This window comes from Pongo pygmaeus, chromosome 1 (assembly GCF_028885625.2).
Source record: "Pongo pygmaeus isolate AG05252 chromosome 1, NHGRI_mPonPyg2-v2.0_pri, whole genome shotgun sequence".
Taxonomy (NCBI): Eukaryota; Metazoa; Chordata; class Mammalia; order Primates; family Hominidae; genus Pongo; species Pongo pygmaeus.
The window spans coordinates 72,860,261-72,885,898 of NC_072373.2; the positions used below are offsets into that span (position 1 = coordinate 72,860,261).

At 41.8% G+C, this 25,638-nt stretch overlaps 1 protein-coding gene across 1 annotated transcript in view; it reads left to right on the forward strand.

Moving 5' to 3' along the window:
• The window catches only part of ASTN1 (astrotactin 1), a 315,948-nt gene that overhangs the window by 107,569 nt on the left and 182,741 nt on the right, over positions 1 to 25,638 (forward strand). Inside the window, exon 2 of the mRNA XM_054448052.2 lies at positions 7,107 to 7,294. Within this exon, the coding sequence (XP_054304027.1) occupies positions 7,107 to 7,294 (188 nt within the window). The remainder of the gene's footprint in view (positions 1 to 7,106; positions 7,295 to 25,638) is intronic.

The following is a 25,638-nucleotide window of genomic DNA, read 5'->3' on the forward strand; positions in this document are numbered from 1 at the left end:
TGATACTAGGGTGAAGATTTGCAAGACAATTAGTGATCCCCTACTGTTATTAACCCCTGACTTAAGCAGGTTATTTTCTTACAAAGGTGTTGAAAGTTAATACCGCTGTTAATAGTTTCAGTGAGAAGACCATTATGAAACCATGTGGGAAACTAGACCTACCATCAATATCTTTCAGACTCTGAAATTAGAAGGAAAAAAAGAACAGAAGAGGGGGTTATTTCTATCATAGGCCTATCTTTGGTTACCTTAATGATAGTGAGTATCTGATAGACAAGACCCATTTGTTATTCTTAGTGTTTGACAGTAGGTTTATCACTACTAAAGTTCGGAGCTCAATCTTTATCACATAGGGAAGCTCATAATGGCTGCTGAGATAGCAGAGGGTGGAGGTGTAGCTAGATTCTATTTTTAGAGATGCCTTTTTTCCTTTCCATTGTATTTCTTTCATAGAGGTTATAAGGCTCTTCATAATACCGCACTTAATAAAATTGAAAACAACCAGCAAAAGTAATAACCCAGAGATACCCTTCAAACCCCTAACAGCAAGTTCCCCTCATAGGAGTGCAACTTATTTGTCCTCCAACTGATCCAGTTCTTTCCTAAGTCTGCTCTGTGAACCCCCCCTCAGAAACCACACTAGATTTGGTTTGGATAAGGGTTCTTAGACTAACAGCAACTTTGAAACTCCTAATTTAAGCAAAGTCTTTTAACAGTCAGTCATAGCCATCAGGGAGTGTCAACCTCAACCTTGAAAGACTGCAGGGTTAGTTCATCAGGTGCCCTCAACATGAGGCTAAAAATTGACTAGTTAATGCTTCCTCCTACCTTGACCTCAGCAATCACAGCAGCCTCATTAGTACTCAGCTGGATTCAGCTTGCAGTCAGCCTTGCTAGGAGTGAGGAAGGGTCCCAGAATACCAAGACTGCTCTAAACCACTCTAAGCCATCCAGTGAATTAAAGTTCTTTGACAATTTTCCAGGTTAAAATTCATATTTGAATTCAAACTGTCAAATTCTTTGAAAGAGGGCATCATGGATCTGGTCCTCAATGAGGTTGTATTTTGGGAGAAATCCTGATCCTGACATGTGTGTTTTCTTAGCAGCTCAGTTCGGGGACTGCCAGCATGAAGGAATGCCCAAAGAAGGAACAGGGCACTTGAATGGTATAGGGAAGTTGTAATCCCTGGAAGAGGAATTTTTGAAGCAAAGTTTCCAGTGTCCCAATCTAACCCCACAAAAAGTGCTACAAGCTCACAATCCACAAGCTAACATTAGAACAATGACTAAGGCTAATCTAAAAGTGATTTCATTTCACTCTCCTTCCCACTGCCTTTCCCTATCCCTGATTATTCTCTGCTGTGACTTTCCCTGCCCAAGATCTCATTATTCCAATTCTGTATTGCATGCAGAAGCTCTAAATTGTCTTTCTTAGAAACCATGCATCTGTACCAGCATGAATGAGAGCCTTTCTCACCAGCCTGAGGTCCAGTGGGAACATGGCCTGGCTCTTGAAGGCTCTGATCAAATCCTCCCAAGCCTGTCCACCCTATGTGCAGAGGGAAAGGAGAAGTGGAGTTTGGGTTAGACTTAGAGAAGGTTTGACATGGTTTGAGATATTAAACTTTTCTTTATAGGTGGTTATATGAGGCACACCCTTGTGGACTTAGAATCATAGAATGTCAAAGTTACAACAAAATCTTCAAGTTCGTCGACACAGATCCTCCTTGTTCAGACGAGAAAACTCAAATCAAGGCAACTCATTCAAGGTTACTCGTACTATACCTAGGCCTCCTCCACCTCAACTCACTATTTTAGTCATTGCAGACTATAGGATTAGAGTTATAGTAAGATCTTATTGAGTCTGGTTTCCTGCCGTTCTCTTTCAGGGTCTTTGTAATCATTCTTTTTTTTTTTTTTTTTTTTTTTTTTTTTTTTTTTTTTTTTCTTTTATTATTATTATTATTATTATCATTATTATACTTTAGGTTTTATGGTACATGTGCGCAATGTGCAGGTAAGTTACATATGTATACATGTGCCATGCTGGTGCGCTGCACCCACCAACTTGTCATCTAGCATTAGGTATATCTCCCAATGCTATCCCTCCCCCCTCCCCCCACCCCACAACAGTCCCCGAAGTGTGATGTTCCCCTTCCTGTGTCCATGTGTTCTCATTGTTCAATTCCCACCTATGAGTGAGAATATGCGGTGTTTGGTTTTTTGTTCTTGCGATAGTTTACTGAGAATGATGATTTCCAGTTTCATCCATGTCCCTACAAAGGACGTGAACTCATCATTTTTTATGGCTGCATAGTATTCCATGGTGTATATGTGCCACATTTTCTTAATCCAGTCTATCATTGTTGGACATTTGGGTTGGTTCCAAGTCTTTGCTATTGTGAATAATGCAGCAATAAACATACGTGTGCATGTGTCTTTATAGCAGCATGATTTATAGTCCTTTGGGTATATACCCAGTAATGGGATGGCTGGGTCGAATGGAATTTCTAGTTCTAGATCCCTGAGGAATCGCCACACTGACTTCCTTCTAAATTGTGGCCTAGTTCATTCCTCTGCTTTATAAAACCATAGGTGACTTTCCATTAGTTCTGAAATCCTTAAATGGGCATTCACCACATTCACAGTTGTCACCAATCTGCATTTTTCGCTGCTGTCCTGGGCTATTCTTCTCCACCTCATCCCCCCTGCAGCTTAACCAGACCTCCTGTGGTTCTGCAAACATGTGTTAACCTTCCGTTCCTTTGTACACACTGTTCTCTTCATCTGGAATGCCTCTCCAACATTTTCTCCCATTTGGTTCCTTCCCATCCATTTATGCCCTGCCAAGCTCCTCTCTGCATTCAGCACTGCTATTACTGCTTAGAGTACTTCTTCATGATCATGTCTTAAGTTTCCTATTAGATTGAAACCTCTTTGAGAATAGGGACCATGTAACACAATTTGCTGAATGTGGCAAATATAGTGTGCTCCAAAAATATGTATTGTATGCAAGAATAACTAGCACCCTGGCTTCCATAGATTCTGGGAAGTTCCAGACATTTAGGGGGTGCTGAGGGATGTGACGTTTGTGGAGAAGAAGAATGGACACACCAGAAATCAGGATACCTTCCCTTTCTTGATGTCTCAGTCCCACAGAGTGATGATGGCATTGGTGCTTTTGCCACCTGTGGTATCTTGAGATGACTGAGTAGGATCTCGTTGAGACTTTGCTTATTCAGTACACTGTGAAAAAGGTTCTATCTGAGCCTCCTCGACACCCTCAGCTGGCCTTGGGCAGGCGTAACTATCACCTCCCAAATTTGCTTTTGCGAGCCTCATGGCAGGCTTGCATTGGTAAAGCAATTTCTGAGCATTTCCTCTTCCTGAGATATTCTGCTGGGATCCAGACCAGTATGATTACATTGATGTTCCAAGCTCTGATCTCAGTCCTATCAGTTAGGAAACTCACAAGACACTTACTGTGCCCTGTGTGGTTTTTCATTGATTGGCCCAGGCCAGATGTAGCATACATAAGTAAATTCCTGGTTTAGCATTGTAGCGCTTCTGTGTCAGATCTGCCAGGAAAAAGAAAAGAGCCAAGGAAGAAGCTATCATTAGGTAATTATCTTGAAACTGAAAAATGATGGGCACCCTTGGTAGGCATGGTTCCCTCTTCCTTCCATCCTTTGCCCTCTATGGTGAGTCTAGTCCAGGCAGAATCATGAACTCACTGTCGGTAGAGATGCGCATGGATAACCCACAGAGAGGTTCTGAGGGTTGGCCTGGAAGCCAAGGCCAGAGGCTGTGCTCTCAGTCCACCTCCCCATGGGGGTACTTGGTCAAACCTTCACTGTACCTGTTCTTCTGTGGGTGCTACCATGCCTAGGACCCTGGAGCAAAAGACCTTCCTCCTCATGAAAAGCCTTGGAATGCTAATAGGTATGGAACTTCCTGAGCTGATGAAATGTTCTGGGATTAGACTGTGGCTGCACAACTTTGTGAATATATTAAAAACCACCGAATTATATACTTGAAAAGGGTGAATTTTATGGTATGTGAATTATATCTCAATGTTCAAAGAAATCATGAGATACGAAGACCTAGTATAAAAACTTAAAAGACTGCAGCATAAAAGCTCCTAAATGACTACATGGATTTAGTTACTCAAGTGTGCTGTCTGTCTGTGCATGCTCTGAGATTATGTTGTCTGGTGCATGTGTTGCGGGTGGAGGGGACAAATTGTTCATCCACCTCAGCCTTTGTTCTGTGTCAGACTGGGGTGACCTTAGTCTAGGAACCTTGTCTTGCTTCCACAATGGAAACAGAGGTAATAAGCCTGACCTACTTGATGAGGATCTCCTGGGAAATAAAAATCTGGTTTGCCAAGTGCTTTAGAGGTGTGAGGTGCCAGATCCTTCGGAATAGTTACAGGAAGGGCTGAGTGGCACTCAGATGTGTATGAGATAAATCCTACCCTTGGGTGGAACGGGTGCAGGCAGGAGGCTGGAGGTGCCCTGCTGTGGGTGATTTAATTCTGTCATCAGGTGCTCTGTTAGGAGCTATGACAGCTTGTGATTTTTATGTCCGGGGTTAGGAGACAGAGTTTGGTTTCCGCTGCAATAACAGGACAGGCACTCACGGGAGGAGAGTGTGTTTCTTGGGAGGAGCCTTTGTGGCTTTGATTTGAAGGCATGAGTAGTGGTTGGAAGAATAAGCGCCCAAGTGGGGAATGGAGTTTGTGATTGTCAGGCCTCCTCTGAAGAGCTGCGGGTCACTGCTGCTCCAAGCATGCACCTCCACAGACATGCCCACAGGTTTCTCCCCACGTGGAAATCTGGAAGCCTCCTTAGTAGAAAGAGGGACTCTTTTCCTGGAGAAGTCTGTGTCACAGCCTCGCTTAATAAATGAGGCCGTGCTTATAGAAAGCCAGGACTGGGGTTCAGGGGATTGTCCATCCTCACACCCTCTGCCCACTACAGCTTCCTGGATGCTTTGTCTGAGTTCATGGACAGCTTAGCAACCCAGTGGGATGACTGAGTTCTCTAGGTGGTTAGGGAGGGGCCAAGGATGGAAGGGAGCTCTGATCCCTTTCTCTTTTAGCCCTGACCCACACTCTTAATTGTACCTTCTCCCTCATCTGTGGGGTGGTAGGACAAGACAGGGAATCATATCAGTGTCTTTTGAGACAGGCTAATGACCTGTGGCTCATATAAAGCCTTCTAATTGCCCTACCCTTAGCCGACCAGCTGATATTCTTCCTTTTCCTCACCCTTATTCCCCTATCAAAGCCTGAACATACTTCCCCTACTTCTCTACCTATTGAAAGGAAGTCCACTTGCCCATCAAACCCATTACCAGTATCATCATCCTCAGAGGCTACTTTCCTCCCCTCTTCTCCCCTCTACCCAGACAAGATTACTCTTTTCTTCTTCTGTGTTCCCACAAAACTTTGCCACTGGTATCACACTTGTCACATTCACTCATGGTGGGCTGCTTTGTAGAATTTGTTGAGGATCTCATTTAGATTAGTATCTGAGTGTCTGGGACAGTGCCTGTGCATAATACATGGCCAATTCATGCCTGTTGAATAAACAAACCAATCGATAAATAAATAACATCAGTTGTGCCCTCCCACAAATACTGAAATATATTTGTAAGCTCCATAAATACTTAAAATTGTTTTCCTTTTTATGGTTGTGGTACTTGATGAGAGAATACATTCTAAGTGTGTCTTATTAAATCTCTTTTATGTCTGTGAAATTATTATTTTTTGGCCAAAGGTAATAAATTTTTGGAGAGGAAGCCTTGCCTTTAAAAAAAAAAATGGCCAGACCATATGGCTCACATTTCTAATCCCAACATTTTGGGAGGCCAAGGTGGGAGGATTGCTTAAGACCAGGAGTTCAAGACCAGCCTGGGCAACATATGGAGATCCTGTCTCTACAAAAAAATAAAAAAATAAATTAGCTGAGCATGGTGTGGTGTGTCTGTGGTCCCAGCTACTTGGGAGGCTGAGGTGGGAGGATTGCTTGAGCCCAGGAGGTTGAGGCCACAATAAGCAATGATTGCACCACTGCTCTCCAGCCTAGATGACAGAGCAAGACCCTTGCTTTAAAAAAAGAAAAAAAAAAAGAAAAATTTTGTAAAGCAATGGTTTACTAAACATATGTTCAGCAGAAGACTAGTTCCCTAGAAATTTGGGAGAGACTAGGTTAATCAGGTTTTTCTACTGTGTTATGTCTCAGAGCTTTGATATAATATTGCTTGAGAATGCAAAAGAGAGGAACATACACACGGTGTATTTTGCAGTACTACCTTAGCACCAACTACAGTGCTAGGGGCACAGTCAGTTTTGGTATTTTGCTATTAAGTCATTGATGCTAGTCTCATGCCTCAGCCTCCATCCCTGAGAATCAAGTGAGTGTGTCTGTGATAAGGGCCCGATTCTTCACTGTCTTCTTCATGTATACCAACTCTGCTCTGCAAAACTGAAGAAAAAAATTAGAGGGAATTATAACATTACTTTACCTGTCACAGCAAGTTAGCAAACATCTCCAGTGGACTACGCAGCAAGTGATTGTGGTTTTAGAAATAACCTACCAGCCCCATTTGCTCTGCAGTAACCTCCCAGGACTATTCCATAAATGCCAGTTGTCTGCACAGTAATTACCAACTCTCTCCTTGGTAAATTTACTGGTATGTCTAGGAATAATTGCTGGGGAACTCATACTTTCAAATTTACAAGAGGCAGACAACCTTGTATTTACCTCGGGAGGTATCAGGTATTCAAACTGAGCTGTGTAAAAGATCATAGAAATAAGGGAAAGAACTTGAATTTTCACCTTGATATTTTTTTCAATGGGTGAGAGCCTGGTTCACTAGATTTATGGTGGAAAGACCTACGGGAGATAATTGTCTTCTTCTCAGGGTTTCTTCTCTTCTTTGTGGTTTGGAGTAGCAGTAAAATTTGACCTAACTACACATTGTTGGAAACTTCTGTTGGCTTCAGACGAAACTGGCTAATTGGTACAAGTGACGAGGAAGAAGATGAAAACTTGGTCCCATCCTAATTCTCACCTGTGCCTTTGGTGTTCATCTTCTAGAGATCTCAGGGAACACAGAGGATATCCCTTTGGTGCGCTGGAGGCAGCAGTGGCTGGAGAATGGCACTTTGCTTTTTCACATTCATCACCAAGATGGTGCCCCAAGCCTTCCTGGACAAGACCCCACTGAAGAACCCCAACATGAGTCAGCAGAAGAGGAGCTGAGGATCCTCCACATCTCAGTCATGGTAAGAGCAGAACAGCCTTAGCCTCTCAGGCCATAGCTTATGTTACCTTGACATTAAGTGTCTTGGTATTATAGATATCACTCTATCAGACCTAACTCTGTAATGATCATTGATCATGTTAATAAGTAAATTTCCCATTTGTGGGAAATGCATCCACCTGTGATGTAAGTAATAATTGCAACTATTTCTAACAGTACCATTCCCCAACTCTTTTCTCTAGGAACATGCTCAGATATGAAGAAACTTTAATAAACCAGAGATAATATTAGATCTGGGCAGCCAGGCACAGTGACTCACACTTGTAATCCCAGCACTTTGGGAAACCAAGATGGACAGATCACTTGAGGCCAGGAGTTCAAGACCAGCCTAGCCAACATGGTGAAACCCCATCTCTACTAAAAACACAAAAATTAGCTGGGCACACCTGTAGTCCCAGCTACTTGGGAGGCTGAGACCTGAGAATTGCTTGAGCACAGGAGGTGAAGGTTGCAGTGAGCCGAGATTGCACCTCTGCACTTCTGCCTGGGTGACAGAGTGAGCCTCTGTCTCAAACAACAACAAAATTAGATGAGGCTAATAGATTGTCATAGGTGGGAATTATCCAATTAGTATATTGGAGAATCTTAAAGTAGTTGCTCCACAAATGTTTGTTAAATGACTGACTCTCCAAGCTGCTTGCCACTACCAAGTTCTCTTTTCTCTTCTCCCAGCCAGGAGGAAGCCAGTAAACTGGCTTTCTCTCCTCTTACAATAGAGGGCATGTGGGTAGACACTTGCACCTCTCTCTAGCTCAACTCAGATCCTTTACTATTAACATTCCTTCTCCTACTTAGAAATTTGAAGCCTCAAAAAAAGTTGGAAGGTTCTTTCTAACATTGTAGGAACTTGTATTCTAGAATCTCACTGGAAAGTAAGTGCTATGATGGCAGGCCAGGGTTTTGTTTAGTGTTGTTTTGTTTACTGATGTGTCCCCAGTGCCTAGAACAATGCATTCACATAGTTGATACTTAATTAATATTTGTGGAATAAATGAATGAATTTCCCAGTGAAGAGATGAATAAAACCTGTCACACTTGGTATTTTATGTATTGATATTGTACTGGTAAACAAATACATTGTCTGCTCTTAGGGTAGCCTAATAGCAGGTTGAGACTTGACTGATTATTTATAAGCCATGTATTTGGGAGGGTGTAGATTATTTCACTGTTAGGAAACTCAACTCAGAAGGAAACTGCGTCTTAGTTCAAACCTTATTTCATCTGTTGCTCTAATACCATCACTACATGCTATTTAGTTTTGTGTATCAGACTGAGGGAAACTGAGTGCCTTTTAGATATAGAAGAATGTCCATTATCCAAAGATGGGAAAATCTCTCTATAAAATCTCTGATAAAATCTCAAAATGTAAGCCTTCTCTTTCTACCTCAACCCATGTCCCCATAAGTAAACTGGCTTAATAGGTTACCTGCATGTACACGAGGCACTTTGTTTAAACTATATGGTGGAGAAAAGAGTTCTTGAATTGCAAATGTTAAGCCTTAATATCCAGATGAGGGCAAGTGTCAGGCAGGTAAATGAGGTTGCTAATACTCACATTTACAAATTAATCAAGGTTTATAGCATGAGAGTTCCAGTACTTGCATCTTCTTATTAAAGAACAGTGTTTTTCCTCTCTGAGAAGGTTGTCTTCTTTATTGTAGCTTGTAGTGTCCAGAGAGTGGTAGGATTCAGGCAGGTCAGCTGAGTTGGCCCTGGCATTGACTGGAGTGATGAATTTAGAGGCCAGATTGTCTTCAAATTTATAATATGGTCTGACTAAAAAGAAGGGCACAATGGTGGATTTCTCGCCAGCCATCCACATCCTGCCATCAGTGTGGGAAGCAATGGTGGTCATGGGTGGTTTTGTTTTGGTTTGGTCCGAGACCATTTCAAAGAACCAGTCTTTGTCACACTGATGAAATGTTTAAGGTAAAGAAAGGTGTATAGAGATTTCCAAAAATAAATATTGTGATTATATTTTAAAGAAGGACCCTAAACAGAAGAAGTTGAGACAAACAATATGTCAGAAGGGGAATCTAGGGAGGGCTGGGGGCATAGTGCGAGAATCTGCAGAAAGATAAACAGCCTGAAGCTTGCACTTGTTGCCGCATTGTATCTTCAGTGTAGGAAGCACCCTACCATCTATCCCTGGAATTAGGTGCCCAATAAGTTCTCTAGAGAAGTGTGTGTGTGTGTGTGTGTGTTTGTTTGTGTATGTTTGTGGGGGTGGGTGTACTGCTGGGTGGATGGGAGCACCAAAATCTTACAAATCACCACTAAAGAACTTACTCATGTAACCAAACACCATCTGTTCCCCAAAAACCAATGGAAATAAAACATTTAAAAAATATATATGCTGATCAGAAATGGCAAAGACTTTAGGAAATAGGTTGTGCCCTTAAAATAAAACAATCCCTATGAAAAACCCTACATTATAGTGTTTTTTCAAATTAGATCCCCTGAGCAAGAATTAGTGGACAGAGGAATGGAGAAAGAAAAAGAGTCAACTTTAAACTTATCTCTGAGACCTCTCTTTCATATGCTACTTGTCACCAAGGGCAGACCACTATGACATTTTATTTTTCAAATAAAATGGAAGAGAGTATTCCTTCAGCTTAATTTTAATTTATTCTCTTTTATTTTTAACCAGGCTAAAGAGACAGAGGACAAAAGGGCAGAGGCAAACATAAGGGTGCAAAAGACTTGTGTTGTCTTTGGGTTGGCCTCTTGTATGTGGACAGGCCAACATCTCCATAAAAAAATCAGGAAGGCCTTTGACTTCCACAGAAAAGGAATCTCAGGATGAAGTGGAGATATAAATATTTGCTCCCTACCCCCTCCTTTCCCTGTCAAAGATGGTTTGGTTACTGGAGCCTACTGCAGCCCACCTAGCCGTCTCATTGTCCTCCATTCCCATTCCATACACACACCCCACACACTACCTTTCTCATCCTTAGGATTCTATTCTAGAAACAGTTTCGAAGTCTGAAGTTGTGTATCTGCCCTCAGCTTAGAAATAAAGCCTGAGGGTATCCTGTTTGAAGATGTTGTTCCTAGAGTCTCTGATGGCTTCCTCCTAAGAGACTCAAGTGGTGGTAGACTTTATTTGACACACTTTATACCATACCCTTTGGAGGAAAGGTAGGCAGCTATTTGAGGCATCTGGATGACAGCATTATAAAAGCCAGAAGATAGCAAAATTCTTTGATTTGTAACAATATTGAGCAGTGAAATACACTTAAATTAAATCTTATTACCAAAACCCCTTTAGTTATGAAATAACAATAGCAAGACTATTTTTCATTAACTCTAATGATCAATATTGATACAGTTTTCAAATTGGATCAAAATAGCATAATTGGAAAAAGAGAAAAGATAAAGCGATTATCGAAACATGAATACATCCAACCTCTTCTGTTAAGAAAATGTATAATTAAAAGCTTAACTAATAATCCTAAATATTCCCAATATGTGCAAGAGGGAATTAATGGTTTTATGAAAAACCTTAAAGTTTACATTTCTCTCATTTTGTATGTATACTTTTTTATCCATATTTCCTCAATGCAGAGACCACTGTTTATTTCTATATTTTGCATATATTATGTTTTGTTTTAACACAAAATATAAGAAATGAGAGAATGAGAAGTAAAAGAAACCTTTTTGGACCCTTATGGCATTGTATGAATGAGAATTTGCAAGTTCTCTTTTATACCATGCCAAGTATAAATCGACCATCAGCAAAATTGTGGGCTTGCAGAAAGCCAATACCCCAGCTGGGAGCTGAGCAATTTAAAACTTTGAAAAACCTTTTGCTTTTCTTATTTTTCAATCACATCCTAAAATTTTTGAATTATTTTTTCCAAAGAGGTACCATTTCTTCCTTGCATAGAATAATTGGATTTCCCTTCTAAAATCTTACATTATTGCTTTGAGGGTCAAATGATGTATTTTAACCTCCTTGCATGATTCAAACTTGGCTGAAGAGATTTATTTCAAATTTTGCAAGATAGTTGACATTCAGAACTATGAAAGTACACAAAGATACTCTTTTGCAAACTCTTGAACAAATGAAAGCAGAATCAGCAAATGAAAACTGAGTGTGAGTTTAAACCAAAAGTCAAGCAATTCGTCAGTTAAAAGGCAAATGGTTTACTCCATAGAAGACCAGGTTTCAGTACAACTTCATGTCAGATATTCAGGCTCTGTGTGGATTTAAATTTTCTTATTGTACTTGTGCTAATTTACCATACAGTGTACATTTTTCTTCTTAAAGTATGCAAACGAGTTTAATGGTGCACAGTAGAATTTAAATATATTGTCTATATATTTCATCTTTTTAATTAAAGATGGCAGTGTTAATAGATTTCCTATATGCATATAGGTTGGTTAAGTACATTTTTCACAGCAAGCAGCCTTTCTAAAATTCTTTGGAGATATATATATATATATATATATATATATATATATATGAAATTTTTCCGTATTGGTAACTCCCACTGGTAGAGAAAGAATATCTTTTGTGGTTCAGCCTTCTTAGACACTGTTGTGAGGAAAAAAATCTTAGTAGCCCCAGCTGTTTGTGGCTCCTTGGCCAGTATCTGGAGGCCCCCATGGCCTTCTACTTCTGGCTGCCATCAGAGGCCTTAGCCTGCCCCCAGGCTCCCTGTTTCTGGGATCTCCAGGTGAACCCAAGGTACAGAGTTCACTCCTGGGAGAAACAATGTTGGGAACAAGATTTGGAGACAAAAGAGGCAGCTGCCATTATACAGTCCCAGACTCCAGCAAATAAAATGGGCACTGTGGGAAAGTTCCAGTGCGGAAAAGTAGTATTTGGGGCTGAGTCAGTACAGAGCCTGCAGAACACACCTATGGGAGCCTCCAGGATCATGTTTCCAGGGCTGCATAACAACTTTCTACCAAAGCCTCATCCTTGCCCTTACTGTTACATTCAAGTTGAGTCCGGTTGCCTGAGCATCGCATGTGAGTTTGCTTGAAGCCGTGCCTCATTTCATTCCTAGAGCACAGCCGCTTCCAATGTAGAGAGGAGCAGTTCCAAGCGTGGCAGTCACTGTGTGTCATCAACACTATTAGGTTCTTATTAAGTGTCTGTGGGCACAGGAGAGAGGGCTAGATGTCTTTTTTGTCAGTGCCTTTTGCCTTCAGCAGATCTGTTACAAAAACTCATTAACAAATTCATTAATAAAGGTCACTTTTGCATCTTTATGGTCAATTTGTAGTATTTTTTTCATTCAACTTAGGATTCTCTAATTTATCGGTACCAGTCCTTCTCATCTTTAAGCAACAAATGGAGACATTTAGGCATATTGTATGTTACCAAGAGTAATAAGTCGGAAAGTACAAAAAGACAGGTCTTGATTCAGTTCAAAGAAGACTTTTCTTGCAATTCAAACCATCCTTCATGGGGCTAAACTGACTTATTGGTCATACTGCCCATATGCCAGGGCCATTACTGTGTATTTTACCTTCCATTAGGAAAGTTGTGGGCAGTTCCTAAGATAATCAGTAAGATCTCTTGAAACAAAACCTCTTTACTCTTTGTTTCTCTCTGAAACGCTGATGTGCAAAAGCCTGGAGATGCCAGGGTCCATTTGGGGACTATGTCAAGTGCCAACTAAGGTTTGGCTTACAAACCTCCCTCACCTGGCACCTTGGAAGGCCCTGCATCTCTTGTCAAGATGCGTTGGGCATAGGTATACATGAATTCATTCACCATTTGGGTTGCTCATCTATTCTGTTCTTGTTTGGTGCCCTTTCATATTCTAGTAAAGTGAGAGCTGAGATGTAGCGGAAAGACATGCTGGATTTACAGTTGGAAGAGTGGACTTCATAGGCTGGCTTTATCACTTCAGGTAATTTACTGGGCTTTTTGGAAGCTTCGTTACCTCACCTATAAAATGAATGCACTGGTCAGGCTTTTTAGTTTTAGAGAATGAAGATCCACTGAGGCCTTCTCTGTAATAGAGTTGTACTGCAGAAATTTATATGGAGATAAAAGAGACAACACTCTCCTGATTTTAAAAAGTATATTCAAAGAGCAGATTTTCATGAAAGCTGGAACTGGGAAGTTGTTGAGGATCTGAGTGATTTTATCAGCCCTCAGCCTCCATAGCTTGTGGTTTGGCTCTTTCACACCTGTTTCTAGTGCTCCTCTTGCTATGAATTAGCTTCTTTGTCTAGTCTATTCTATAAATCTTTCTCAATTGCAAAGCTTTTATGTGTTTGACACTCCATTTACTCATCAAGTCACCTCACTCATGACCTGTCCTGACTTTTCACAGCTTCACAGTGTTTCCAACTTTGTTCCCACTGCTGTTACATGTCCTGTCTTCCTCCCTTATTCTAACTCCTTAGTGAAAGAAGCAGATGTATCTAATTTGTTACCATAGCCCCTGTTTGTTCAAAGCTTTCATATCAGGTTATCCCACAGGTGAATGTGATCCTAGCCTTCCCCTGGTGGTTTTAGTGGAGAGGTGGGCTTATGTGGTACACTCCTGCTCCAGGCACGGGTCAGAGCCGTTTCCTTTAGCAGAGGCTGAAAAACTGATTTCATGATTTCTTGTTTTCAGTACAACAAGCAGACTAAGACCTAACTTATAGAGATGTTAGGAGATGTTAGGAGAATCAAAATATAACATAGGCACCATCATCATTGTCATCATCATCATCAAAATCATGTTTTGCACTTACTATGTGCTAGACATTGTTTCAAGTGCTTTCAATATATTTTAACCTATTTTTTATTCGTACCACACCATAAAGTAGGGTTTGTTATTACTCATTTTGCAAACAAGGGGATTGAGAGCATAACAGGCTGTGTGATTTATCTAAAGGTAAACAACTATTAGTTTGCAGGACCATGAATTGAATCAAGGCAGTCCACAGAGTCCAGACACTATACTTTGAGAAGCACTCCTCTCCTGACCCATAGTGAGCACACAATATATATTTAGTATGTGTCATTTCACCAACTTTTGATGTTTTGTTGACTTTTGACTGCTGAGATTCATCTGACAGTTTACTCCATTTTTACTTTGACACTAATAACGCTACAAGCACTAGGACCCACAACCATGATGGAACACAAATTTTCTTTCTGTGGCTACACCAGGCAGCTAACCCCAGAAGCTCAGACTGTTCAGCTTGGCTAATCCCACCTGCTAACCTTGGCTTCAGTCACACCACCTCACAGCTGGTGGTGGGTTTATTGGCAGGGAAGGGAAAAGGGTAGTCTGGGAATTCTAACTCTAAAATTGTGAAAGTCTTGTAACAATGAACTTAGCTTCTTCATATACAAACTTTTGCATTTTTTCAGGAAATTTTTAGAAACTAGAAAAATATTTTCAAAGCATTATTGACATATTGATTTTTTAAAATCATTGACTCATTCCTTCATTTAGATATTGATTATTTAACACTGTTTTCAGGCTTCAGATTTTTTTAGCTACTAAGTAGATAGGAAATGAATAAGACAAACTTCTGCTTTCAGGGAGCGTTTAATCACATTATTAATGCTTACTATTTGAAGAGGGCCCTTGGCAGAACTGAGAGACAAGTAGAGTTTCCATCATCTTTTCCACTCCTTTTCAGTCTTTACATCTTTGCAAATCTGTTTTTCTCTTTCCTGAAGTTCACAGAGGCCTTATGCTACCCTCATCTCTGCAGACAGCAAGAAAAATAGCTAAGAGGCCAAATTTTCAAAAGGATGCTGATGTCTTTTAACAAGTTGATGTACTATTCTGTTCAGCAATCTAGTTCACTTGATATAGAAGCTAGCAATTTACTTTCAAGTACTCAGTTTCAGAAATCCCTGAAGATCCTTTTGAAAGCAGGAGTCATAATTTCCATGAGGTTTCAATCAATATTAGAAACTGGTAATATTCATAGTAATAAAGCTATTGCTCACTAATCCCTCATTGTGTCTCCAGCACTGTATGGGATCATTTGCATACATACTATCAATCAATTTCCATAGCAACCTTGTGAAATAGCTATCATTTCTTCCATCTTTCAGATGTGAACACTGAGACTGAGAGAAAGTAAATTATAGGCCCAAAGTCACACAGGCTGTGAGAAGGGAAGCCAGGATTTAAGGCAAATGTATCTGACTTCAAACTTGACTCTGCTACCCAATTCTGCTACTTGGTGGTATTAGGGTTGGACAGTTTCTCCAATTTTCCAGGTTATGGAATAATTTCACTTCTTTTAGCTAGCACAGTAGAAACCCTTTATTTGAAGATTAGGAAGGAACATAGAGAATTGTACAAGATGCTGTCATGGTGAGGACTATGAGCTGCTTCAAAAGGTAAAGAAGAGCTGGATGGGGCAAGAAGACCAAATATTGCAAGGAAGCCTGAGATTGGCTCTGAGAAGATGCTGGTCATTGAGAACCAACAAAGACTATAGTTTTATGGTATTGAATTTTAGCGAGGCAGTTTACAGCAAGGGCTTTGCTCTCAGAGACACCAATTTAAATCTTAGTTCTGCCACTTACTCGATCTTTTTATTGACCTTGGACAAATTGCTTAATCACTCTAAACTCACTTTCCCTATCCATAAAATGGGAATAATAAATCCTACTTTATAGGGCTGTTTTAATTATTAAATGAGATGATTCTTATAAACCACTTCCTGTAGTGCCTGGCCTATAGGGAAGTACCCATTAAATATTAGCTCAGTAAACTCTTGGGGGGCCATGCAAGCTGCCTGTAACAATCTTGCATACAATGTGTGACCCAGGGGCCACCAGCTTAGGGAGTCAGAAAAGCATCTGTGATCATGGCAACCTCTCAGAGGAGTCCTAGAGGATTGTGCTTAGGGAAAAGACTGAGGCAATTAGGGATATCAGGACAATAGAATAGGGCAATTACAAAGCTTGGATGCAGTCATGTCCATTCAGGGAATTGTTATGTCGCTTCTGTTTCATTGTTTACAGGGTTTCCCACCGGGTATCTTATGATTTAGGATGATAATTGAGGTCTGGTCTGATAATTGACATCTGATACCTACCAGGTATCTTATGATTTAAGGTGATAATTTCAGCTCCAACTTCTCTGGAAGAACTTCATTTATTAATTTATTTTTTAATCAAACCACGTGATGTCATTTAGGGAATTCCGTCACTGCCCAGGTATCCACACATACAAGATTGTTATTACTCTCATTCACAATGGGAAAAAGAAGACTTAGAGCAGTGGGTGATGCTCATGGCCAGCATTGATGTAAGAACTCAGAGATTCTGAGTCCTGATGCCATTACCTTTTCTCCAGATCACACTATCTTTCCCCCACCCTCTGCCCATCTCTAAAGTTTGGGGTCTGTCTCACAGACCCGAGGTCACCTTTAAATCTGATCTCAAACTCATACCCATGGGCCTTGGCTGGAGGCAAATTAGATTTAGGTATAGTAAATGTAGCCAGCCATGTGTCCATGGAGAAAACCCTAATATGGACAATGGCAGGAATTATTCAGGCCAGGAGTCTATAAAGGACCAGATGTTAAACATTTTTAGCTTTATAGACCATCCAAGCTCGTTTTCAACTACTCATCTCTTGCCAATGTAGTGCCCAAGTAACCATACACAGTATATAACTGAATGCATGTGGCTGTGTTTCAATAAACTTTATTTACAAAAACAGGCAGTGGGCCACATTTGGCCTGGAGGCCATAGGTTTGCTGACCTCAATCTAGTACATTCTCCTCATTTTGTCTGCAGAACCCACATGAAGACTACAACCTAACACCTCGGTGGAAGCTTTAGGGTTCTATTTGCAGTGTAAAAGACAATAATTTGCTAGTTTTAGCCAGGACCCCACAGATTGATTATAATTGTCACTCAAGGCACTGACAAAAATTGTTCTTGCTAGGAATTCAAGACATGTGGTATTCACACATTCAGGTGAAATGCAAGCACATTAGCTTCTCCTGAGAGACACTGATGAGTTTAGCAAAGACAGATGTTAATGAAAACAAAAGTATGCTTCGACTTGACAAGAAAAGTATAAACAGGATACTTATTAGCAAATATGCTATTTTTTTTCCCTGTGAGTCTGATGGCTCCTGCTTGGTTTCAACTTTGAGTACACAGTAGAAATGTGTGACATGCCTGGATATGCTAAAATACCCCCTTATAGCAAAATGCTTCATATAAATGTATAAGAATAGAAGCAGGATTATGCTTCCAGACATTGATGTCATAATAAAGTTGGTTTTTGTGAGGACTGTTACCTATCTTTAAGAGTTAGTGGTAGCTCTTGGTCTTGCTGATAAAGTTTAGGGTGAACAAAGCATTTTTAGCCTTGCCTTATAAAATTAGCTGTGACACATTTAAGTCTCTGCTAAAGTTTGTTAAATGGCTTACCTATGTGAGAGGCAGATGTCAGTAGCCTTCCCCAAGATTGCAAGGGGTCTCTCTCTGTAATAAATCTAGGAAAGTCAGGTGCCTCTTGCTGCTGCCTTGCTATTTATGATTTCTCTCCTGATGATACCTCTATCACTGCTGCTGATGTCCCTGAATAGCAAAGGATGAGTCAAGTAGCCTTCTAACTTGGGATGAATCAGATGTCAGTTTATTAATATGCTGTACTATGGCTGACAGTAGTGGGTGCTTCACAGAATCGTATCTGGGGCCTGCTGGGCTTTGGCTCCCAATTCTGACATTTGGGATTTGTGTAACTGCTTAAGGTGGCCTGAGATGTGAGTTCTGCTACCCTAATACCATAAAGACAGGGCTATATGAGAGATCCATATGGGATATCAATCATCAGATGCTTTTGAAAGGATTCAACCTTCATTTCCTCCATGTCTGTATCTTGTCTGAGGAAGAAGTGAGAAGGATTCAGGACTTAGATATATAGGCCGTTGGGATTTCTAAGAGTGAACATGTCATAATTTGGCATTTGTGGGTTTCAGACACATTCTTACATGAGGTAAGCTATCACACAGAACAAACTTAGAAGAGCTCTGTGTCCCAACAATGATGTTAAAGCATCCATCCTTCATTCTCTTTTTATTTCCTAAGTGTCATGGAATGTATACATCCCAGTCATTATCCCTGGGCTTTCAGCTGGCTGTGTCCATCCCCAGCCCCTTTCCTCAATGCTCCGTGGCTCAGAGTGAACAGCCTTGGCCTCTGAGGCCCCCAGTCTTTCCACGGCAGGACCATCCTCCTTGGACTCCACCTTGGGTTCGGATAAGGCAGCACCAACAGGTCCCAGCCAGGGCTCTGCTTGTAGCTTTCAAAGCAGAGTGACGTGGGCCTAGGACCCAGCAATCCTCACACAGACTGCATTACATCTTCTTCTTCTCACTTGTGACGAAAGCTTGCTGATGAGGCAAGCAGCCTAATGTTGGGATAAGACTACTGGATTTGAAGTCAGGAAGCTTTGATTGTAGACCTTTTTCTCTCAAAAACATGTGAAACTTCAGGCAAGCTCCTTGACCTTCCTGAGCTTCAGTTTGCTCATCTACATAGGAGAGGCTGGAATGAGATAAGTGTTCTCAAAACTTTGGCATTATGTTTTATTGGCATACTTTTATGCAACCTCTGTTAGTATTTTCTGAATATTTTTATTTAAATTGACTCGCTTTTTCAATTTAAACTTATTTTGGCCTTATCTGAGAGAAATATGTCAATAAAATCAGAGGTTTGATGTTATAGTTGATTATTTCAATACAGATTAGGCACATAGTATTTTATACAAATAAATGATAACATAAACATGTCACTCCCCTTTAACAGCAATTAGCACACCCATTCCAGGAGCACATAGATGGGCTATGTCCTGTGCGTTGGGGGTCCCGGTCTAGCTGAACTTGTAAGTTGCCTTCAGCTCCCACATTCTAGGAATGTGAAAGTGAAGGACATATGGGACACTAGCAATCCCTGGTTGACACAGAAAGAAATGCATGAAGAAACTTTCTTCCATTCCCTGCAGCAACTCTGCTTTTCTTTTTTCCATTTATGAGTATGAGGTGATGGTCTATGGGCAATATGCTGGGCTTGGCAGGCTTGTACGCAGGTTGGGTTGAATGGAAGAAGTTCCATCCTGGGAGGGAGCTATCACATCCCATTGTGAATCTTTGGCTGGTCCGTTGGAGGGATCCTGGTGACTTTGAACCCTTCACATGGCCCAGTGGGGGCTCTCTGCAGGTGCCTTTGGTCTGTGAATTGCTGGTTCAGAGCCATTGCCTTCAGCCAGCTCTGCTCTTCTGTGTCTCCAGCAAATCTCTCTAGACATACTGTTAGCCTCTGCTAGCATGAAGTACTCTAGGAGCCTCCTGGGTTTGATTTAGGATGGAGTGGCTCCCCCACATTAGGGAGCAGGCCATGGGAAGAGCCTTCAGCCTCCAGCTTTGGGGGATTTGGGAAGGGGAAATCTCCCAGAATTGCCTCTGGAGGCCTTTGAATACTCCCGGAAGGAGACATTTATCTTCCTCCCTAAAATGACTCAGGTAAAGCCGGAGGCAGAGTGATTCTTGGCAGGTCCAGCCCAGCCCGCCTTTATATAATATAATTCTTTCTTATGGAAGTGATTGTTTCAGTTGCCCCATTCCCAGGATAGCAGTTATGCCTTAAGGGGGAAAAAGTATTTACTTTAGAAGGGAACTTTCTGGCAGGATGGTGGACTCTGCCTTGCTGACTAACCATGCTGGGACCTGCAGGGCATCTCCCAGACTCCCCTTTTGGGCCGCCCTCACTGGTTCTCAGGAGAGTCCCTGCATCAGGGGAAGACAAGGACAAGTCAGTCCCATGTTGCCATTAGGAGTGAGAGGCTCCTCTGAGGTACTGGAGATTCAGCGCCTTTTCCTCTTTCTTGCTTTCCTCTTCTACATCCTGAGCCCCTCTGGCAGCCGCCCTTTGAGAGTTCCTTTGCCTCTTTGATCAGGCTTGATTCTGAAGTTGGTTTTCACCTGATTTCATCTAATGAAAAAAGTTAAGAGTGGGAAGTGGGCCATGTAGCTATTCCTGTATGATACTGTAAGTGCATTCAAAGGCCTGTATTTTGCATCCAGAAATTTTCATCGGCATCTGTGTTAGATGCTGCCTTACCTAGCCAATCATTCCAGGTCACTAGGGTTGAAGAGAAAGAACACTCCAAAGGAAGATGACTTCACTTGAAGATCTTCTAAACAAGTAGCACATTTTCATTATTTAGGGACAGATGGATCTCAGCCTTCCCATTCATTCTTATTACCCAGGTTTCCACTTTCTGTACCTGCAGACTCACTGTCCTTATGCCCAGCATGGCCATGGGATCCTCTTCTTGTGCCTTCCTTTTCACCATGCTCTGCTCATTTTATTTTTTAAACATCTCTAGAATCCCTCTCTTCTTTCCTTCTCTACTACCACTATGAGTGCAGACCCCCCTCACCTCTCACTGGACTGATACAGTGGTTTCCCACCCCTTCACTCTTGTCTTCTGACTTGTTTCCCTAAAAAAATTCCCTTCAACTACCATCAGGCTGAATCTAATAAAATGCAGCTTGAACTATGTCCTCTCCCTGGTGGAAAACCTTGAGTAGGTTCCTGCATTCAGAAGGCTAACTTCCAGGGTGTTAAACTTTTCATGCCTGACCCTCGTCTCCTCCACTCCTTGCCTTCCCCTCTGTGAGCTACCCTGACCATCAGTCATATTTTGTGGACCTCCCTTGCTATTTAATACTTCTGTGATTTCACTCATGCTGGCCTTTTGGCTGAAAATGTGTTTCCTCTCCTCTGAGTAAGGTCACCTCTTTCTACTCTTTTTAAAATTCAGTTTCGCCCCATGAGTCCCTCTAGGAAAGTGTTTCTGACTCCCTTTTCTCTCTGGGCTGGGTGAAGTAGTTTCATGCAATTCCTGGTGCATATTTCTGCATCATCCTTACCTGTGCATAAGCCTATCTCCCCTGAGTGTAAGCTCCTTGCTGGGAGGGATTATGCTTCTTATGCTTCTCTGGATCCTAGCCAAGGGCCTGGCCTTTTGCTAAGAGGCTGAAAGGGACTTTGGGAATGGACAGACAACCTTGCAAGGAAGGCTGAGCAAGTCTGATAATATGGAGAGCTGAGGCTCAAAGAGGTTAAATGGCTAGAAGGCTGGTCAGTGGCACTGTTGGAATGGGGAGCAGGTAATCAGTCAGTGCATTTTCCCCTCTGTCCTGTAAGATCTTCAGCAAAATGTTCTCTTCAGGCCTCATCTCTGGTCCTGTGGCTCCCTTTTCTCCACTGAACCCTCACATCTCTTCCTCCCTTCACATATTCACGGAACAGGAACCTTAGGGGAAGGCTGTCACACACACCAGAAGTGGCTAGATCATGAGGCCATCTCACTCTCCTTCTGCATGTGTGTGCATGTATACATATAATTTTTTAAGTTGATACTGAGCAAAATTACTATAAAACGTTTTCAGAGTGGGAACTTTAGTTTTGAGTGTCACGAGGCATGGTATAAAGGGTGGGATGGGACCACATGGTGTTCTGTAATGAAGAGGGCCCCTCCCAAAGCCCGAATGTCCAGGAAGCCCCTGACTCAGCCTTCTGGGCAAAGCCAATAGCTCCTCATTTTCCTGTCCTCAGTGGCTGCTTTCACACTTCTACTACAGTGTCACGATGGCTGGTCTGTCTACATCATTTGTAAGATGTGCCAAGTGCATTTGATACTAATAATAGGTAAAGTGCTGAAAATTGTGACTGGTTTTCTTTTCTCCATTAGAGTGGAGTCAAAGTTATAAATGACCTATAATAAGGTCATTCTCACTCAGCTTACATTGTGTTATTCTTTGCTGACTGAGAGAGAGAAAAAATTGGAGTTACAGCTGGTGCCAGGGGAACACTGAGCCTTCAGTGTGCCAATGGGGTCTACCCGGTTTGTAGCCTGTATCTCTCATGGTGTGGTGGCAGAAAAAACTATGGAAAAGTGTTGGTTCTGACAGTGTTTGGTTCTCCTGTTAAGCCAAATTTAATTTCCCCAATTATAGAATGAAGTTAAGAAGAACTTCTCCATCCTACCTGCAGTCACTCTGCAGAAACAGAAATATAAATGCAAAATTAGCACTTTCGTTTCTAAGAGAAGGGACTTTTATTTTTACCCCATTCACTTTGTAAAGCATGTAGTACAGCTACATGTATGTAGATATAATTAGATTCTAAATAGACATTTTTAATGTAATTACAAGTTTTGACTTCTCTGGTAATGATACTCTATTCCTGCAGCCCTCTAAGGAGTGGAGCAAGAACAGTTAGATTAACATTCAGGTTAGTTTATTTTACTAGAAAAAAAATCTGTCACTGTAAATGAGCCTTCAGCTGTCTCACAAATGCTGGCTAAAGACACCAAAAGGTAGGAGCTAGAGTGAGGTTAGGTAAAGAGAAGTCTTCACACGCTCTAAAAACACAGCCGTATCCTCTGGGTAATGTATCCTGCACCTTGCATTTGAGCATCCTCATGGGAAATGAAACCACCACCTGACTATAGTTGACTTTCTCCTGGGAGGACTCCATGACCAAGGGAGTGCCCCTCAGAGCTATCTAGGAGCCAGCAGAAAAGAAGGAAGAGGGATTTTCAGATGGAGGTCTTCAGTCTGAACTGACCAATAGTGTGAACGTAATGCTGTTTGTGTTTTGTCAACCTCGGCAAGCCAGCTGAATGTGCCTCCCTGGAGTTAATCAAGCCATGTAGCATTCACTGAGTGTCAGCCCCGTGCTGGACATTCTGCTAAGGCTGGGGCTGTGGAAGGAATTTAGAATGTGGTCTCTGCCTGCAAGTCCAGTCAGAGCCGTGATATGGGGAGCAACAGAATTACGGATTAAGGATTAATTGAGAAATGTCCACACATGCATTAGGAATTGGAATAGAATGATATGTCTGAGGATCAGAGTAATCAAAGTCAGTTTCAGGAAGGAGACGGATGTGTGCTGGGACTTGAAAGCACAGAAAGGGCATAGGTAGGGGAGATATAAAGAAGGACATTTCAGGGAAATGAGAGAGCAAAGGTTCAGGGATAGGCAGAAAAAGACCTATTACCCCATGCCTGCTCTTTCTCCCTTTTCCTCTCCCTCCCCTGTTTTTCTCTCTTTCTGTCCCTCTCTCCCTTGCAACAGAACTGAATGTTAAGAATAGAAAAAATAAAGCACAACTATTAAAATGTAGAAAGAAGAAACTCTGTGAACACAATGATCTGAATTAATTTATAATGATGTTGCAGGTTGGCTGGGAATGACCCCATGGGTTCAGGAAAACAGGTACAGAATTAGGCAACTGGCCCAGCGGATGATGTCGGCCTCGTCAGTTGCCTTAGAAGCAAGAACCCCTGACTGCCTTTGTATCACTCGAATATCTCTGGCTGACCTATGGATTCCCTGCATGATCGAGCCACTCATCAGCAAATCAAAACCTGACAAACAATAGCAGAGTTGAGCCTTTTGTCACTTTCCCTGGCAGGTGGGGAAGAGCTGGGGCTCAATTTCCAGCTTCCCTTTGCTCCAGCCCATCTTTGGCTGGTGAGCACCAGGCCTGCGCCCGAGGTCCTGGCGGGAGTAACCAGCATTTGGCTGTTCTGCTGGAAACAGAGGGGGCCATGGTCAGCTAGTGAAGAAATCAGGCCTAAGTAACAGACCCTTTACCTGCACCCCACTCCATTACAACCCCCATCCCCACCTCAAAAAAACAAAACAAAACAAACAACAACAACAAATGCCAGTACAAGAGAGGAAGCCTGAGAAAACAGAAAAACAAAGCTGACAGCCTGGGGCTATGGGTGGGTGGGATACCAGGGAGAGAGGAGGTAGGACAGGGCAGTTGGGTGTGTGTGTGTATGTGTGTGTGTGTGTGTGTGTGTGTGTGTATTTTTTTCTCATTTCTTAAAATTAATGATGGGAAGGATTTGAAGACTTGTACAGTAGCTTTGCCAGCAAAAAATGTAATTAGCTGAAGACAATATGCTGCTGATGTTGGAGCTGGTGGCTTAACGAAGCCCGTCCTAATGAGAATATCAGTACCTCATTCAGAGATTGCCTTCACAAACCAGGCCTCTTCTTCAGATTTTGTGCTTGATTAGTTCCAGAGAAAAAAATTCAATTTAATAATTTTTTAAAGAGGGAGAAATAAGAGCCACAGCACTCAGTGTGGGGCCCCAAAGAAGACTTTTTTGACTGCCAGGGTTTCTCCTCCTTCCCCTGTATGATGCCAGACAAAGCTTGCTGGCAAGGAATGAAGGGCTTGGAAGGGATATTGGCATATGATGCTCTAATCGTGTTCGTACGTCAGCATCTCCTCTCAGCCCTTAATTTCCTCTTCTGTTCCCTTTGCTACAATTCTTGAGCTCTAATGTGCATCTTACTTGGATGCCAAGATTGAGTCACAGCTGGAATGGTACAAGGGATAAGACCATGGATACCCATTGTTCTCCCAGGGTTTTGATTAGAATTTGGGCCCTGTGATTAGAATTTTCTGTAGTGGGTCAAATCAGTTACCAGTTGGAGGAAGTTTATGAGCACAAAGCAATGTATACAAGTTTTGTTAACCTCTGTTTTCAACTAGCATTAAATGACTTGCACTGGGAATGGCCGTTGTCATCTTTTGGGTTCTAATGCAAAACATGGCCTGTGGGCTTTCTCCTATCTTCTCCAAATCTATCAGCTAACACAGCGTTTTTTGTGTGACCTGACTGTAATGAGGTTCCTAGTTTCCCTGAAAGTTGAGTCTGACATTTCTCCCCAGTCTGTCTTATATGTGTGTTGTTATATTGCAGAAAATGTTTATTGTTCTTCTTAGGTCTCCCATCCCAGAATAGGGCTTACAGAGAACAAAGAGACCAGAGTCTGTGTGCATTAGTGCCAGACTGTTCTCAAGGAAATGGTTGAGCGTCTGTACTCTCAGACTCTGAAGACAGTTAATTTCACTTTACATCTACCCAAGGCCGCAGATATATCCACAGAATTTTCGCGGCCTGTGTCAAAATGACAACCTGACAAGTGTGAACCTCCTTGGCCATATTGGTTAAATTGTTGTTTAAAATGTTGTATTTGGCCAATCCAATGATCAAGCTTAACTGGAGAAGATTGCAGGCATCTGGGACAGGCAGTGTAGACAGTACTGAGTGTAGACATTTAGGGATCCTCACTTGCATAACCTCAAGAGTTAGTTGTAGAAGCAAGGAAGTCTGGGGTTTAATTTAAAGAAAATGGGAAGTTGAGTGATTAGAGCACAGGCCACAGTGGTGGGCTTCTTTCTGTGTGACACGATCTTAAAACAACATCATTAATGTCAGTGGTTGAGTATTAGTTTGGCCTCATACTACTACGTAAACTTG